The sequence below is a fragment of the Vanessa cardui genome, chromosome 28, assembly GCF_905220365.1.
Source record: "Vanessa cardui chromosome 28, ilVanCard2.1, whole genome shotgun sequence".
Classification (NCBI taxonomy): Eukaryota; Metazoa; Arthropoda; class Insecta; order Lepidoptera; family Nymphalidae; genus Vanessa; species Vanessa cardui.
Window position 1 is genome coordinate 4,195,000 of NC_061150.1, and position 17,041 is coordinate 4,212,040.

The 17,041-nt window shown below is 36.2% G+C and overlaps 1 protein-coding gene across 1 annotated transcript; it reads left to right on the plus strand.

The window, feature by feature from the left end:
* The first annotated feature begins 5,238 nt into the window (after positions 1 to 5,238).
* Positions 5,239 to 11,116, plus strand: LOC124541390. Its single transcript, XM_047119245.1, has 2 exons — positions 5,239 to 8,697; positions 10,355 to 11,116. The coding sequence occupies exons 1-2, from the start codon at positions 5,239 to 5,241 to the stop codon at positions 11,114 to 11,116; spliced, it is 4,221 nt and encodes a 1,406-aa protein (XP_046975201.1).
* Positions 11,117 to 17,041: the final 5,925 nt, after the last annotated feature.

Below are 17,041 nucleotides of genomic sequence, written 5' to 3' on the forward strand. Positions count from 1 at the left end.
TATTTTTAATATTTCGTACGGAGTTATATTCTCAAAAGAAAATTCTAACTCATTCTGGGGAACATAACACTTGAGTAGGTCTAAAGCGTCATTAGGAGACGCATTAAGTCCTTTAGTAATATTCAGAGGAATATTAGAGAAATATTCTTCGAATTCATTGGCCACATCTAGATCTTTGCCTACAATTTTGCCTTTTATACTAAGGGGTAACTGCCCTGCATCAAACTTCAACCTACCTGTTTCCGAACTTATAATATCCCAAGTAGTTTTCATTTTATTATTAGATTTTAAGATTTTATTTTTAATATGCAACGAACGAGCTGTTTGACAAACTTGTTTAAATAACTTGGAATATTTTTTAACAAAATTGATAAATTTACAATCACGATTATATTTCTTAAGTTCATATAGCTCATACAATTTATTTCGACTTATATAGATACCGGTAGTGGCCCAGTCTGAGAACTGCATTTCATTGTTTTGATAAAAGGTTTTTAACTGAAATATTTTATTGAATTCGTTATTAATTACTTGTAAAAGAGAATTATATAAAGAGTTGGGATCATTTGAGCTAAGATTCAATTTTGGAAGGCTACAGTGTAAAGCATTATTGAAGTTGATTAAACCTTTTACAGTAATTGGCCTACAAGTGATTTTTCGTTTCTTTTGATTTTTTTTTATACCTATTGACACCATTTGGCCAAAGTGATCTGATGTAAGGTTTGATAAGATTTTCTTATTAACGGCCTCACAACTACAAAACACGTTATCTATGCAGGTTGCGGAAGTCGCTGATATTCTTGTAGGTTCACAAAATATGTTATTTAGATTATAAGATTGAAATAAATTTATGAACCTAGTACTTATGGAAGATTGCACTAAAATGTCAATGTTAAAATCTCCACAAATAACTATATTCTTTCGCCCAGTACAGACTCGCTTAAGGGCGTCCTCCATCACACATTCAAAAAGGTTAAAATCCGATTGTGGAGGTCGGTATACGCACATAGCTATAGTATGCTCGAGTTCCACGCATGACAGTTCAACAGTGCGCTCTATTGAAAGATCCACAATGTCTTTTCGCTCTTTACAATGTATATTCTGTTTTGTGTATATTAATGATCCTCCATGTTTAGTTAATTTTCTAAAGAACGCTCTTGACAATTTATAGTTATTAATACTAGGTGGTAGCTGATGTGACAAGATCCAGTGTTCGCTAATACAAAATATGTCAATATTATAGTACTTTAAAAATAATTCAATTTCGTTATCTTTGCTGGATAAGCTCTGTATATTCTGATGTACAATACTAATAATATATTTATAGTGCTTATCCGTTGTCTTATTGCTTAGTTTTTTAATTTATTATTGTTAGTAGCACAACTACTAATCAAGGGTATAATATTTATATTGTAAGCTAACAATGTAGCTATATGTCGTTTATATTTAAGTGGCAGGTACATTGTATCCTTTGTCAGCTTAAAGTTAAATATAAATTTATTTATGTCAAAATTAATAAATACGTCACTATGACGGCATGTCATGCTATGTAAAAATAGATTTAAATTATAGATGTATTTATTTTGTGCTTCCGTTAGTAAGTTAGAATATGGGAAAGCACATAGTAAATATTTACATCTATAATTTTTATTTATGTCAAGAAGGATATTTATTGATTTTAAGACATCTTTTTTCCTAACTGATAAACTGTCTCCATAGAAAATTATAATATTAGAATTTTCCTTATATTTAGTTTGTTTAATTTTGTTTATCATTTCTATGTATGGAATCCCTGGACTACAAATGTTAATTACTTTTTGCTTCAAATTCTTACTTAATAATAATCCCATGCCCTGGCCTACCTTGTCCGAGTACATATATGTATTATAAGTATTACAGACAGTGTCAGACATTGTATCCAGACTATTTGGACTATTAATATTGGTAGTGACACATTTCTGGGAAATGGTTTTGGTAATACTATTTTCTTTGACACTATGTGACTCATTGACCATAGGAAGTGGCTGCACAGTGTGAACGGACTGACAGTTACAATTTATGTGCTTATTTGTTAGGGAGTCGAATCGCTCCATATTATAGTTGCTGAATAAATATATAATAAATCAATATATTCGTAAAATAGCGCCAGTTCGAAAGGTTGTGTGATGGTTCTTCATGCTTGACCTAGGCCAAGTTCAAGCGGGGTAAGGGCCTCGAGGCGTACCTAAGAGGCCGGGCATGTCCTCAACACATACATACAGCATACAGCTCCTGTGTCAGTGTATTCTGGCCCAATGGGTCAGGGTCCCGTGAGCCCAGTGGTATGTCCTATCCGTTGTGGTTGTCTAATCCATGAAGTTGTCTAATCCGTGTGGTTGTCTTGTCCGGTAATGCTTCGTCCTATCAAAGCTCCAAATCCGTCTTCGTCGATGCCTGCGTCGGGGCAAGTGGTCGGCGACAGTAGGAAGTCACGAGGCTGAGGATGCCCATCAGGTGGTCTTGCATGCCAAAGGTTGAGCAAATTGACAAAAAACTAGTTAAGAAGGTAACAAGAGGGCACCACGCGCTAAGAATTGTAGGAGAAATAGAATTTTGCAAACTCATTGAATTAGTATCTCAATGCCCAGGCTACGAAATACCTTCAAGCAAAACACTGTCTGAAAATTTAATGTCAAAAGTTTACAATTACGTAATGGAAGAAATAAGAAAAAACTCAAATATTTGCCGTGCAATCATTGTTAAGGTAAGGCATGGACGATCGTTTTAAAGATATAGAGTATAATATGTTGGACGCTGATTGTATGTTTTTGGACCGCCGATTCAAGACGAGAGGATTTAAAAACCAAAGAGTTTGTAAAATTGTGACACTTAGAAATAAAATCGACCGAGTACCATTATCTCAACGAAACAAGCAAGATATCCCAGAGGCTATTCCTACATGTAGTGATCCATCAGTATTTATAAAAAAAAATCGATGAAAAAACGAGGTAAATTGCTCAGCCCGATACCCAACTTGTTGCTGGCATACGTGAACTGCATAAACACCGCAATGAAGAGTATTTAAATCGAATGGAAAATCCATTTCTGTGGCAAGAACATGGCATTAACGTCTTCAAATATACCCTTACGTACCCTCACGCTTATGCGTATGTGGTAAAGTGGGTTTCCGTCATAGCGACATCTGAGCCCTGTGAGCGTATATTTTCTGCGAAATGTCAAGAAAAATTACGATGCATCCACATTTTTACTAAAGTAAAGTAAAGTAACAGCCTGTACATTTCCCACTGCTGAGATAAGGCCTCCTCTTCCATTAAGGAGAGGGTTTGAAACATATTCCACCACGCTGTTCCAATGCGGGTTGGTGGAATGCACATGTGGCAGGATTTCGATGAAATTAGACAGGTTTCCTCACGATGTTTTCCTTCACCGCCGAGCACTGATGAATTATAAACACAAATTAAGCACATATATATATATATATATATATATATATATATATATATATATATATATATATATATATATATAGTGGTATTTTTACTATTACATTGTATAATATTTTGATAAAATTATGTAAATCATACACGTAGTGCCATCAGAATATACTATAGTGCCGAACAGACTAGTAAAATTAGTGTAATATTTGTTCTTCCTTCCCTCCTGTCACTGGTACAATATAGGCAACTTTACCCTAATACCTTCTCAACCGAGGACGAAAAAGGTTTCTTCGATTATTTGACGACTTTAATAGCATTTTTTTGGTATATGCAAATGGAAATGTCTTGTTCACGAGACTGGAATTTAGATGCAATGTTTTTAGCCATGACCACGAAGAACGTAAGGACGCTTACTTATGAAGTTGCCGAAAAGAATAATATTTCACACAGATTTAATCGAGAAACAAAGACTGCGGGTAAAGAATGGCATAAATGCATCCTCGTACTTGACTGGCAAAAGACAGTAGATGTAAAATGTCACAGAGCCACCGGTGAAGAAAATAGCAGTAGCTAATAAAGAGCCGCTTTCAGTTGGAGGAATTGGGCACACTGATGTCAAATTAGCACAGCGTTCAACTTTTAGTTACAAAATGTTTTCTATGTTCTCGACCTAGCTGTCAATCTACTCTCAGTGAGTACTATTGTTAACAGTGGTTACTAAGTACCTAACATTTACTCAAAGATAATGTGATATTCATGGTTCACATGGCAAATTTATATGTTCTGCAAGTCTAAATAATCCTTACTAATATTATAAATGCAAAAGTATCTCTGTCTGTCTGTCTGTCTGTCCCGCTTTCACGGCAAAACTACTGAACCAATTGTAATGAAATTTGGTACACAGATAGTCTAAAGCCTGAGAAAGGACATAGGCTACTTTTTAACTGGAAAAAAGGGTTATAAGGGGGGGTATTGGGGGGTCAAAGTTCGTATGAAACTTTTTTTTGGAATGGACTACGGCTTTGAAATTTGGCTTAAATATTGTTTATTGAAAATAAAGAAATATGTGCTCATCGGTTTTTGTGTATTTTTCTTTTATAGAGGGGCAATGGGGGTTGGGGGGTCAAACGTTTTTCGAAGCTTTGAAATTGATACTTTCGCGTTTATAATATAAGTATGAATTTAAAACAATGAAATATGAGCACCGCAGTTATTGGGTATTTTGCTGTTAAGGGAGGTATTGGGGGGGGGGGGGGTTTCAGAGCTTTGTATTTGTTGGTACATTTGGATACTATAATTTCTTGGTTTTGGTTTTTTGATTGTTGTTATTAAATGTTAAGTAGGTCTTTATAGTAGGTCTCAAAGGGCTGCTGAAACATTAGAACAAACACAGGTACGAAGGGTTTTAGATGCTGATCGTCATGCATCATTATTTGCTGTAGAGTCCCAAGAAGAATCGCAAAGACGACGTCTTATAAATGCTGAAAGGCTGTCGCAAAGGAGAAGAGCATTTACACACAATACATGGGATTCATTTCATGAGGCTGCTTTTGATTATGACCCTTCGATCGATTATATTAATCATCGATTAATTCTTATAGGACGGATGGATAAAAAGTGTACATACTGCGAAGCATTGAAATGGAAAGAGGAAACTCCCGGTATGTGTTGTTCTGGTGGCAAAATATCACTTCCATCCCTTGGTGAGCCAGAGGAACCTCTAAAATCTTTACTTTTGTACGACAGTAACGAATCACGCTCTTTTTTAAACAAAATAAGGAAATACAATTGCTGTTTTCAAATGACGTCATTTGGAGTAGATAACGAAGTTGTTATGCCCGGATTTTCCACTACGTTTACAATCCAAGGACAGATCTATCATAGGATTGGTTCTTTGCTGCCAACAAACGAACAGCCAAAATTTTTGCAAATTTACTTCATGGGAGACGAAAACAGCGAAGTTGATCGTAGGTGTCAAACTATTCAAGGACTTGAAAGAGATATCGTTTTAAAAATTCAAAGAATGTTGCATGAGCATAACAGCCTCATTAATACTTTCAAAACTGCGTTGGAAAGAATGCCGGGAGAAGAATACAAGTTGGTCATGCACCCTGACCGTACACCGAGTGGAGAACATGAAAGACGGTATAATGCACCCTTAATCAATGAAGTCGCAGCCGTAATATCTGGCGAACAGTTTGCTTCCCGTGATATTATTTTACACACCCGCAATGATACATTAACCAGAGTACCCGACACACACAAATTTTACGACGCGCTGCAATATCCGCTTATATTCAGCAAGGGGCAGAAGGGGTATTACTTTCAAATACCTCAAGTCAGTCCTGTGACAGGCTTGCCCTTACCCAATAAAAAAATATCTTGCATGGATTTTTATGCGTATCGTATCATGATTCGAGAAAATGATTTCAATATAGTATCACGATGCAGACAACTGGCTAATCAGTTTTATGTTGACATGTACGTAAAAGTTGAAAGCGAAAGATTACGTTACATATCATTAAATCAAACCAAATTAAGAGCGGAGAACTACATTCATCTTCAAGATGCTGTGGCAAAAGACGGTAATGTTAATCCTAATAATTTAGGTAAAATGGTTATTTTACCGTCTTCATTTGTAAATAGCCCCAGGTACTTGCACGAATACACTCAAGATGCTTTTGCTTATGTACGTACGTATGGTCGCCCTGATTTATTTATCACTTTCACCTGTAATCCCAAATGGCCTGAAATAGCTGATGAGTTGCTGCCGGGACAAAGTGCGATAGACAGACATGATATAGTTGCGAGAGTTTTTAGACTAAAAGTTAAAAAGCTAATGACTGTAATTAACAAAGGAAAAATATTCGGTGAAGTATTATGTTTTATGTACTCGATAGAATGGCAAAAACGCGGACTACCACACGTGCATATTTTATTGTGGTTAAAAGAGAAGTTGAGGCCTGGTCAAATAGATAATATAATCAACGCTGAAATACCGGACCCCAATAATGACCAATCACTGCATGATATAATTGTTACAAATATGATCCATGGTCCTTGCGGACCTGAAAATCCCCAATGCTCTTGCATGAAGGAAGGCAGATGTACAAAAAAATATCCTCGCAAGCTTATTAAAGAAACTGTCCACAATGATAACGGATATCCACTGTATCGTAGAAGGGCGCCAGCAGACGGAGGTCTCACAGCATCTATAAAACTCAGAAATGGTAGTTATGTTACTGTAGATAACGGTTGGGTGGTTCCTTATACCCCTATATTGTCAAAAATGTTTAACGCTCACATAAATGTCGAAGCTTGCAGTTCAGTCCGCGCTATTAAATATATATGCAAGTATATTAATAAAGGTAGCGACCAAGCTATTTTTAATTTCAGGAATACGGAGGCCGCTAATCCGATCGACGAAGTACGTACATTTCAGTCTGGGCGTTATATCAGTAGCAACGAATCTGTGTGGCGGCTCTTAGGATTTCCATTACACGAGAGGCACCCAACCGTCACACACCTCAACGTGCACCTAGAAAATGGTGAACGTGTCTACTTTACTGAAAATAATTTTCAAGAAAGATTATCTTCACCTCCGAAAACGACACTTACTGCTTTTTTTGACCTCTGTTCCAAAGACGAATTTGCACGAACTCTTCTCTACGTTGAGGTACCAAGATATTATACTTGGAACACTGCAAGAAGAGAATGGAAACGACGAATTCAGGGGGTACCTGTTCTAAATTGGCCTGGTGTCAAGTCTGGAGATGCGTTAGGTCGAGTATACACTGTCCATGTTAGTAATATGGAATGTTTTTGTTTAAGAATGCTTTTACACCATGTGCGTGGGCCTACCTCCTTCAAAGATCTTAAAATGCTCAATAATCGAGAACTTTCGAATTTTCGAGAGGCATGTGAGGAAAGAGGACTATTGGAAAATGACAATCATTGGGATATAACTTTAGAAGAGGCTGTACAATGCAAATCTGCGCCCAAGGTGAGAGAGCTTTTTGCTATATTAATAGCGACATGTGCACTTTCAAATCCTCAAGAATTGTGGGAAAAATATAAAAATGATATGGCAGATGATATTTTACACAGACTGCAAGAACATGATCAAAATGCTTCATACAATGATTTAATTTACAATGACGCCTTAACAAAAGTTGAAGATCAAGTGATGACAATTACTGGAAAAGATTTATCTGATTTTGGCATGAGCAGACCACACAGAATTGGGGAAGTTAGTAGCGATTTAATGCGAGAACTAGATTACGATACCGATTTATTAATGCAACAAATAGCAGAAGCCCTTCCACTTTTAAATTCTGAGCAAAAAATAATTTTTGACACAATAATTGAAAAAGTTTCCAGTAGCCGAGGTGGTTTGTTCTTTTTGGATGCTCCAGGAGGTACAGGCAAAACCTATATTTTAAATTTATTATTAGCTCAAATCCGGAAAGATAAAGGAGTTGCTGTTGCAGTTGCTTCTTCTGGAATCGCTGCTACACTACTTAGCGGGGGACGAACAGCGCACTCAGTTCTAAAGTTACCATTGAACTTAGCTCATGAGGAAATGCCGGTATGCAACATTAGTAAAAGCAGTGAGCGCGGAAGAATGTTACAGCAGTGTAAGTTGTTGGTTTGGGATGAATGTACGATGTCCCACAAAAGGGCCATTGAAGCACTAGATCGCACAGTGAGGGATATCAAAGGCAGCCAGGATATCATGGGAGGGATGGTGGTACTTTTAGCCGGTGACTTTAGACAGACCCTTCCGGTGATTACTAGGGGTACGCCGGCAGATGAAATAAATGCCTGTTTGAAAACATCTGCATTATGGGTTCACGTGAAAAAGTATTGTCTCACCACGAATATGCGAGTACAACTTCACCAAGATTCTCAAGCCGGGCATTATGCAGCTACTCTTCTAAAAATCGGAGAAGATCGTATGCCAACTGACAGTAACGACATGATTACACTGAGTCGTGAGTTCTGTCAAATTGTCGATAGCTCAACTGACCTGTTAAATAATGTCTATCCGGACCTTCTGACAAATATGGCCAACGTAGAATGGCTATGTGAAAGGGCAATTTTGGCGCCGACTAATGAAATAGTTAATAAAATAAATGAACAAATCATGTTAAACGTTCAGGGAAATGTTGTCGAATACCTCTCAGTGGACAATATTATGGACACTGAACAAGTTACATCATACCCTATAGAATTTCTCAACTCCTTAGAATTATCAGGAGTACCATCCCATAAGTTAATGCTAAAAGTTGGTGTTCCAGTCCTATTAATGAGGAATCTTGACGCTCCAAGGCTATGTAATGGTACTCGGCTACAAATAACACATCTGGGGCGCAACATTATACAAGCTACAATCATGACTGGAATTGCAAAAGGACAAAATGTCTTGATTCCCCGTATTCCGATCATTCCGACAGATTTGCCATTTCAATTTAAAAGAGTACAGTTCCCTCTGAAAGCAGCATTTGCTTAACAATTAACAAAGCCCAAGGTCAGACGCTTAAAGTTGCAGGAGTTCATTTAGAAAAAAGATGTTTTTCTCATGGGAAACTCTATGTGGCATGCTCACGTGTATCAAATCCAGAAAATCTTTATGTTTTGGCAAAAGATAGCAAAACAAAAAACGTTGTTTATAAAAACGTACTTACTTAAATGTGCTCATATTTTATCAAGCTTAACACTTTAACCCTTATTTTTTATAACATCCTAAGCATACCAAAAACACCAACCGACGCAAAATATTTAAAAGGCTGTATTTAGATGTTCCTTTCCTTTGCTAAACCTTTAAACCCGGTAAAATTAGCATTGCAATAGACCTTATGTATCTCTATAATCTTAAATAAAACTAAAATTATAAACGCGAATGTTTGTGAAGATGTTTAAATGTTTGTTACCCACGCAAAAACTACTGGATTCATTTTGAGGAAACTTTGCAGTAATGTAGACTATTTTTCACCCGGCATTCCCACGGAAACGGGAACCACTGCGCTCTGTAAACTAAAGTCCACGCGGACGGAGTCGCGGGCAACAGCTATATTACATAATTATACCACTTTGCGGAACGCCCAGCGAAGCGGGCGGGTACGGCTAGTAAATTATATACAGAGAACAGTCCTGAAATTGCACATGTTCGAGGCTATCTTTATCAAACAGCCGTCGATATTATATAAAATTAATAGAATGTAATAGATAATAGTAAATAGAATAAAAAGAACATATAGTAGTTTATATAGTAATTTGTTAGTCATTGAGTAAAATTATAGTAATAGTTAATAAGTTTACGAATTGTTAAAGAGGGCTTAGCCAAAAGTTTATGTACGAGTAAATAGTCGTAGGAAGTTATTATTGTAAAAATTGTGTGTGGAAGAGACAGCCATTGGTCACACGCTATTGGTCGAAACAATAAAGAGATTCATAGAGAGGGGTCGGGGTCTTGCGCGCGTTTGCGCACACGTGCTCTGTAAAAAGGGTATATAAACCCGGCCGCCAGGTATTACCTCATACTCCACCGACTTCGTTCTGGGCCGAAATGCGATCTCATAGGAGACTCCCTCAGGACGAACTTTAAATTCGAGCCCCGCTCTCAACCTCAGGGCTGAGGACATTAATTTTCGCCCGAATGTCCGATGACGCTGTAAAAGCCAGTTGGGCCAACAGCAATTCATCATACATAAAAAAATATATATATAGAAAATCATTATCAATAGCACATTAGCACTGACATCACTCAAGCGACAAGCGGCACAGTGCACTACTGCGAAGAACAAGTCTCCCGTTTACCTCAGCTAGATAGCAATGTTTTAATTAGTGCAGTTTAGTATTTTGTTTTAATATTTCTTCGTCAACTGCAGCAAACTCATTCGGATACACGCTAATAGTTTGACAGTTGTGAATCTCCAACATTTTGGTCCTTCGAGTCGGATTTAAACGAAGAAATACAACGTACCGATACGGACTGCGTCTACAGACCTCGCGGCACCAAAAAGAAAACAAAGAGCATACTCTCAAATAGAAGGAGAGAAGAGGCGGTTAGAATCGCCCAAGCTAAAGAAGTATTAATAATAAATCTTCAAGTTAAACTCGCAGCTGCCCGCCTCGCTACAATAGAGCTGGAAAAAGATAGCGATGACGACAGCATAGAATCCGACGGGGAGACGTCACAGCGCGTCTCTAATTGGCTAGAGAGAGCTCATAGAATAGAAACAAAGGAAACCCCACCTGTCGCCGTCAACTTACCTCCTTCAAGGGAAGGAAAGATAAACAGCCAGAGAGTGAAAACAGCAAACCAAACGGAGCGAAAGAGGACATCACCTACTGTCAGTCCAACAAATGATGTAACTGACTTCATCGCCTGCTTACTCTTATTTGCGCAACATTTAAGACCGCAACCAGCATCTAGACATGGATACAAGTCAACTTTTATCTTCAAAGACTTAACTACATGCCATATCTACCGACGTGATGACGCAAAACGTAGCTCATTACAGCCAGCTTACAGCGGACGTTATCAAGTACTGAAAAGAGACCAGAAGACATTGACATTACTAATCAGGGGAAAATCCATCAAAGTAACCATAGACCAAGTGAAACCAGCCTATACAACTGTGCTTGTGCCTAAGCTTGTGAACTTTCGTGTGTAATAAACTCATTGTCTTACCGTAAGTGACTTTTTATTTCATTTTAAATAAGGACACACAACTATAGACATTTAATGCAAAAGTCCTAAAATTATGTTACCATTTTTACAAAATGATTTAAAATGTAGTATTTCCGGTCCTAATACGACCAAAGGATGATGATGTAGCGATTAAATACATGCTGGGTTGCTGTAAATTTTCGGGTATTTTTTTACTTTGCTTCATATATTAGTTTGTAATACAGTAGGCTATTTGACAGTGCGAAAAATAAAGTGTTAATTACTGCCAACAGTACATATTATGATTCTATAAATGGCTTTTTATTAACAAGTCGAAAATAATACTTAATTTACAACAACATAAATACTAAATATAATTAAAAATCTGTAAATAAAAATGATTTTTTATGCGTTTGTCCCGTGACAGAAAACGCTCCTGATTGGTTGGACTTAGGATGACGACAGTTACTCGTAAACCTCGTTTGCTAGCACGTGCTTATTTGTGTTTTATTATTTTTTGTGTTTATGCTTCTGAGCTAAAAATGTGAACACAACAAAGTAAGTATAATAATAGTTTACGGTTACTTAAACTATATCAAGTGAAATAATGAACTAAAGCAAGCAAGAACTTTTATAGGTTATAAATTATGCATGTTAGTTCGGGTGAGTTTCATGAACATAAACGATAATTTATTTACTTTTGCGGGTCTGCAAGGGAATCGTATGAGGACGGTGCCATTGGATATGTCCAATTGCGCCGCGAGTCAAATCTTTTCACAATAAAGTGTAGGATTTGTCCTGAGCACAAGGTGAGCAGCAGCTCCTACGATGTTATGATGGTGATAGACGAGACTAAAAGGGAAATTGTTAGCTCTAAATGCTTGGGCTGTGCAGCTTCAGCTGGTGGCTGTAAACATGCAGTGGTATTTCTCATGTCGACCCATCGTCGCACAGAGGAATCTTTTTGCACTGGGGTGGAATGTTTCGGGATGAAAGCGAGGCTCTCCAGAGTAGGTACGAGCTTAAAATATGTGACTGTGGAACAGATGTGCAAGCAAGCTCCAAAATATGAGACTAATACTAGACTCTTGAAAGAGTTTGTACAAGAGGCAAAAAAGAGGAAAATTACAAACTGTGAACTCATAAAATATGTTGGTATTTTAGACTTCAAGCACAGTAATGTCAGACAGTTTTCTTTACATCATTCTCTTGTACAAACAAGTGATGATTTAGATAATGACATTGGCAGCATTTTAGGATCATTTAAAGAGTATCTTAATGACAATGTATCGATCGAAATAGAAACTGCAACAAAAAAAAAAAAACAGAATAACAGTCCACTGTGGCATGAGCTTCGATATGCTCGCATCATACCATCTCTCTAACTTTCGATGTAAGTCGCTGCCGAACATCAGATGGCTCATTAGTCGCAGCGATCATGGGAGCAAAAACCCCAGACACCTGCCATGTAAAGAGGCCGAAAACTAGAATCTTCAGTCAATAAAAAAGTTGAAAATTTGCTGAAAAAGAGACTAAAGCCCTGTGGCCTGTTCCTGTCATCTGAGTACCCCATGATCGCGGCATCTTCAAATGGAATTTGTAAGGATGCCGTAATTGAAGTGAAGTGTCCGACAAGCGAAGAGACCAAAACTCATTACCTTCATATTGGCAACATAACAAAAAAAGTACCAAGCTCAGATGCAATTGCAAATGTATGTTACCAAACTGAAGAAAGGTTACTTTTGTGTAGCTCACCACGACTTCGAACTTTCAAAAACAGTGGATGTTATTGTAGTTAACTACGATCATGAATATAAAAATAATTCATTAACAAATGTTGTATTATTTTGGAAGGCAAATATTTTTCCAATATCCATTCGTAGTATTACAGTACCCGGCTCACAATTTTAACCGTAATAAAAAGATTGCTGGGGTAGATTGGTTAAAAGGATCCATGCAACGGCACCCGGATTTATCTATTCGTAAACCAGAAACCACATCGGCAGCGCGAGCAATGGTTTCAACAAAGTGGTCGTGAATAAATTTTATTCTTTGCTTAGGGAAGTGCATGGCAAATATAATTTAACGTCAGCTAGAATATATAATTGCGAACTGGAATATCATGCGTTTCCAAAACAAAGAGCAAAATCATTGCTGAAAAAGGAAGAAAAGAAGTAGGTGCCTACTTCTTTCCTTTCTTCAGCAGAACGAGGGCAGACGATTACCGTCGAGATTTGTTTCAATGCAGCCGGAACTTATATGCCTCCCATGCTAATATTTCCTCGACAGAGAATCAAGTAGGAGTTATTGGATCGAGCTCCTCATTCCGCTGAGGAGTGACAGACCTGAAACAGCTCCTTCAACTGCTGAAATTCAGCAACCTCTTGAACTTAGTTTACTTGCGATATCGACAGATTTCATACAGTCAACTACCTCAGAACCTCAGCCTTGACTACCTACGCCAGAAGAAAACAGCGTTTCCCGATCTCCGATTCGAACAGTTTGTCGTTATTTCACAACTTCCTTTGAAAACACTTCTTCCAAAGATATTCTCCCTATCCCCGCAGTCGAACAAACGAACAAAGCGAGAAAAAACTATTGTAGAGGGAAGACCGTTGTTCTCACTTCAACCTACGAAAATGAATTACAAGAGAGAGAACAACTTAAACGGACAAAGAAATGTAAAATCCTGATGATCCCCGGTTGAAAAAAAATTGAGAAAACAAAAAAAAAATCCCAAAAAGCTCGCTCTGATAGAGAGACTGCTAAGGAGGATGCTTTATGCATCTACTGTCTTGATTAAACCATACTTATTAAAAGTCTTCGGAGCGTTAAATGGCCTGCGAGCGATGTGGACAGTGGGCCCATACAGCATGTGCAGGAGTTCATGACGCAGATTTAGAAGAAATCTACACCCGCTCATTTTGTACCTGTTAAAATAGTGTACCCCGTACTGCCCCGAATTGGGTACCCCATGCTGGCCCTGGGGCACTATGGAATTCTCATGAAGGGTACGTAAAATTTTACTAAAAAATATTTATTGCTTTTTTACTTCACCAAATTCACTGCTAAATAATAAATGTATAAAAAATTGTGATTAGTTTTTAATAACAATATTTAATGCAATTTTTTTTTATTGTTTACCTCCCCGTTATTGATGACCCCCCATATATATCAGTGTTGCTAGGCAATGCCTCGGTATGGCATTTTCTACAATTTTAATTAAAAAAATATATTGCGTTTATTTTAAGGATGCAGTGAAACAATTATCCCATCAAAAACATAAATGTAAAATGAGAGCCAAGTTCAATATTATGATATGAACCTTGGTTGTTGACTTCAACGACAAAAGAAGTGAGACCTAAATGGGTGCCAAGTTCGATGGCCAGTCGTGAATTTATTTATAAGTACATAAAATTTCATTTATTTCGATATATTAGGATAATATATTATAGCCTAATGTTTATCTTGGCTAGTTCTCATATACGAATTATTATTTTCGATAGGTAGTTTCCACAAGTTTAGAACTTGCGAAGGCTATTATATAATTCGTATATGAGAACATTACTTTTTGTATATAAATTAATAAGAGATACTTCTTTGTAATCAAATTGGTTTTGTTAATTTAATGTATTTTCCTCCGTTTACGGGGTATAATTTTATTTATTGCATTATTTTCTGTTTTCTTGAATCTTGGAAATATTCGAGATATTTCTTATCGAGTTGGAATTGTAACTCGATTTATTTAGCTGGGAGCCAGTGAGCTAAAATGGTTATAACATTATTGATCATTGCCTTAGAACAAAGTTATTAAATATTTGTACATGTGAAGATGAAATTAATGCTCAATAAAAATAAGATAATACTGATTACATTGTTTTAAATATTATTATATATATAACCTGATTACATATATGATACAACCGCAAGGTGAGTAAATTTAAAATATATTTTATGACATGCTAACACGTTATTTAATAAAATTAAATATAAATTACAATTGTAAAGACATTAAAGTAATTTAATAATATTTTATTATTATATTACTTAAATTAGAGAACAAAATTTCACAACAGAAGATATATTTGTTATTTGTACCTTTCGGTTAAATGAGTGCATTCGAAAACATAACATAAATACTTTACTTATTTTTATTATGTTCATTGGCGGCAGCTGAGAATGTGTTGTAGATATAATGGAGATAAAGCATAGTATTATTAATCAACTAATAATCTTTAGTGTAAATATTTTGAAATGAAATAAATTTATTTTTCAGGCTATCAGTGTATCAATCCTTTATTTTGAGCAGCTAAGCTATTAATGATAATTTGGTGCAGACTGCCAGACAACAAACACCCAAGAAACATGTCGCCATGCATTAAACTGCAATCCATATAATTAATTTTCTAATTATTTCATTCTAACAATAATTATACTAAGAAAAATGGATTTATCTCTCTATTTAGTATCTTTTATTTTGTATTATAGGCATGGTTTTATAAAATAATTTTGAATTAAGAATGATTAAAAATTGCTTCATAATTTTATAAGAAATATCTATAAATAAATATGAATTCTCTTGACTACAGTGGTTTGTCTTGAACATTAATAAATAACCAATTTCAAAAACATTATCATTGCTTAATGAATAGCTAATAAAAATTTACTTAATTTTTATTGGCTTGCTCACGAGTCAGTTCCTCCAATCTGTTTATATTGACACCTAATAAAAAAAACAATAAATGTTTTTTATAAGGAAAATGTATAGACTTAGAAATAATGTGTAGTACAACGACATATATAAATGTGTAGAATATTTTTTGCAACAGCCAGTTACCATCTAACACAGGGAAGTTTGCAAGCATGTTTGTTGGGAACACGGAAAAAGGGTATTTTACGTTTTATGACTTCCACGCGGACGAAGTCGCGGGCAGAAGCTAGTTATGTATATGTACAAGAAGCAACAATGAGATAATCTCGCCAAGATCTCTGATGGTACAGGATGGAAGCGACGGTTTGGTCTGCTATGTGAACTGATAAGCACAACATTAGAAAATTCAAAATAAAGAAGAACTACAAAATTATGACATCAGCACATAAGCTCAGGCTTATTGTTTTCTGTTGGATTACGAGTGGTTAGGGACTCTGTTACGAGCTGGTTTACCAGAAACATATCAACCGTTGATCATGGCTCTAGAATGGTCTAAGTGGTGGCAGATTCTGTAAAGACAGAGCTTCTCCAAGATGTGAAGAACTCTGAGTCAGCTGCGTTGTATGTATATAAAATAAAGGAAATCAGACGCAGGGTGCCAAACAAGCTTTTAATATCAAAACGAGAAAAGGACCTAGATGTTGTATGCTTAATAATACTGGCATATAAGTAAATACTTTAGGAATTAGAAGGAAAAACAAAAGTCAAAAGAACACTCTGGTTATGTAGAGGTATTTTCTGCAACAGCTTCAAATAATAACAGTAGCTGGTGTTTTTGCACCTTGTTCATCAACAAAATAATATTTATCATATATTCAACCAACAGTTGTAACAATGAATCCTTTATTAAGTAGGTATCATCAAGATCAAATTTGAATTTAGCATTTTTATATTTGAAAAAAAAATATGATTTTATTTGATACTTTTTTTAAAAAAAAATTTTTGAAGTTGCATTTTTGTCAAATTTTGAAAAAGCTAAAAAACGTGATAAATCAAAAATGGTTCACTTTTGGATTAAGCATTTGGGGAGTTAAAATTATTGCAAATTGTCACCCCTATGACCTCCTAACGGATATACGTCGAATTACCAATAACCCTGTTTATCCTCGACACTGTCGACAGGAGCTATATAGTCAATCAGCATATTTACTCTGGACATATAATCACCATGTGGAAAAACAATAACAATGGAAATTTTGGAGAAGGCGCTCGTCGAGC

What these genes read in the sequence shown, in the direction of transcription:
- LOC124541390 (XM_047119245.1), top strand. Translation starts at nt 5,239, where the DNA reads ATGACGTCATTTGGAGTAGATAACGAAGTTGTTATGCCCGGATTTTCC. An exon ending in ACTCCTTAGAATTATCAGGA is followed by an intron (nt 8,698 to 10,354) that starts GTACCATCCCAT and finishes ACACGCTAATAG; the next exon opens with TTTGACAGTTGTGAATCTCC.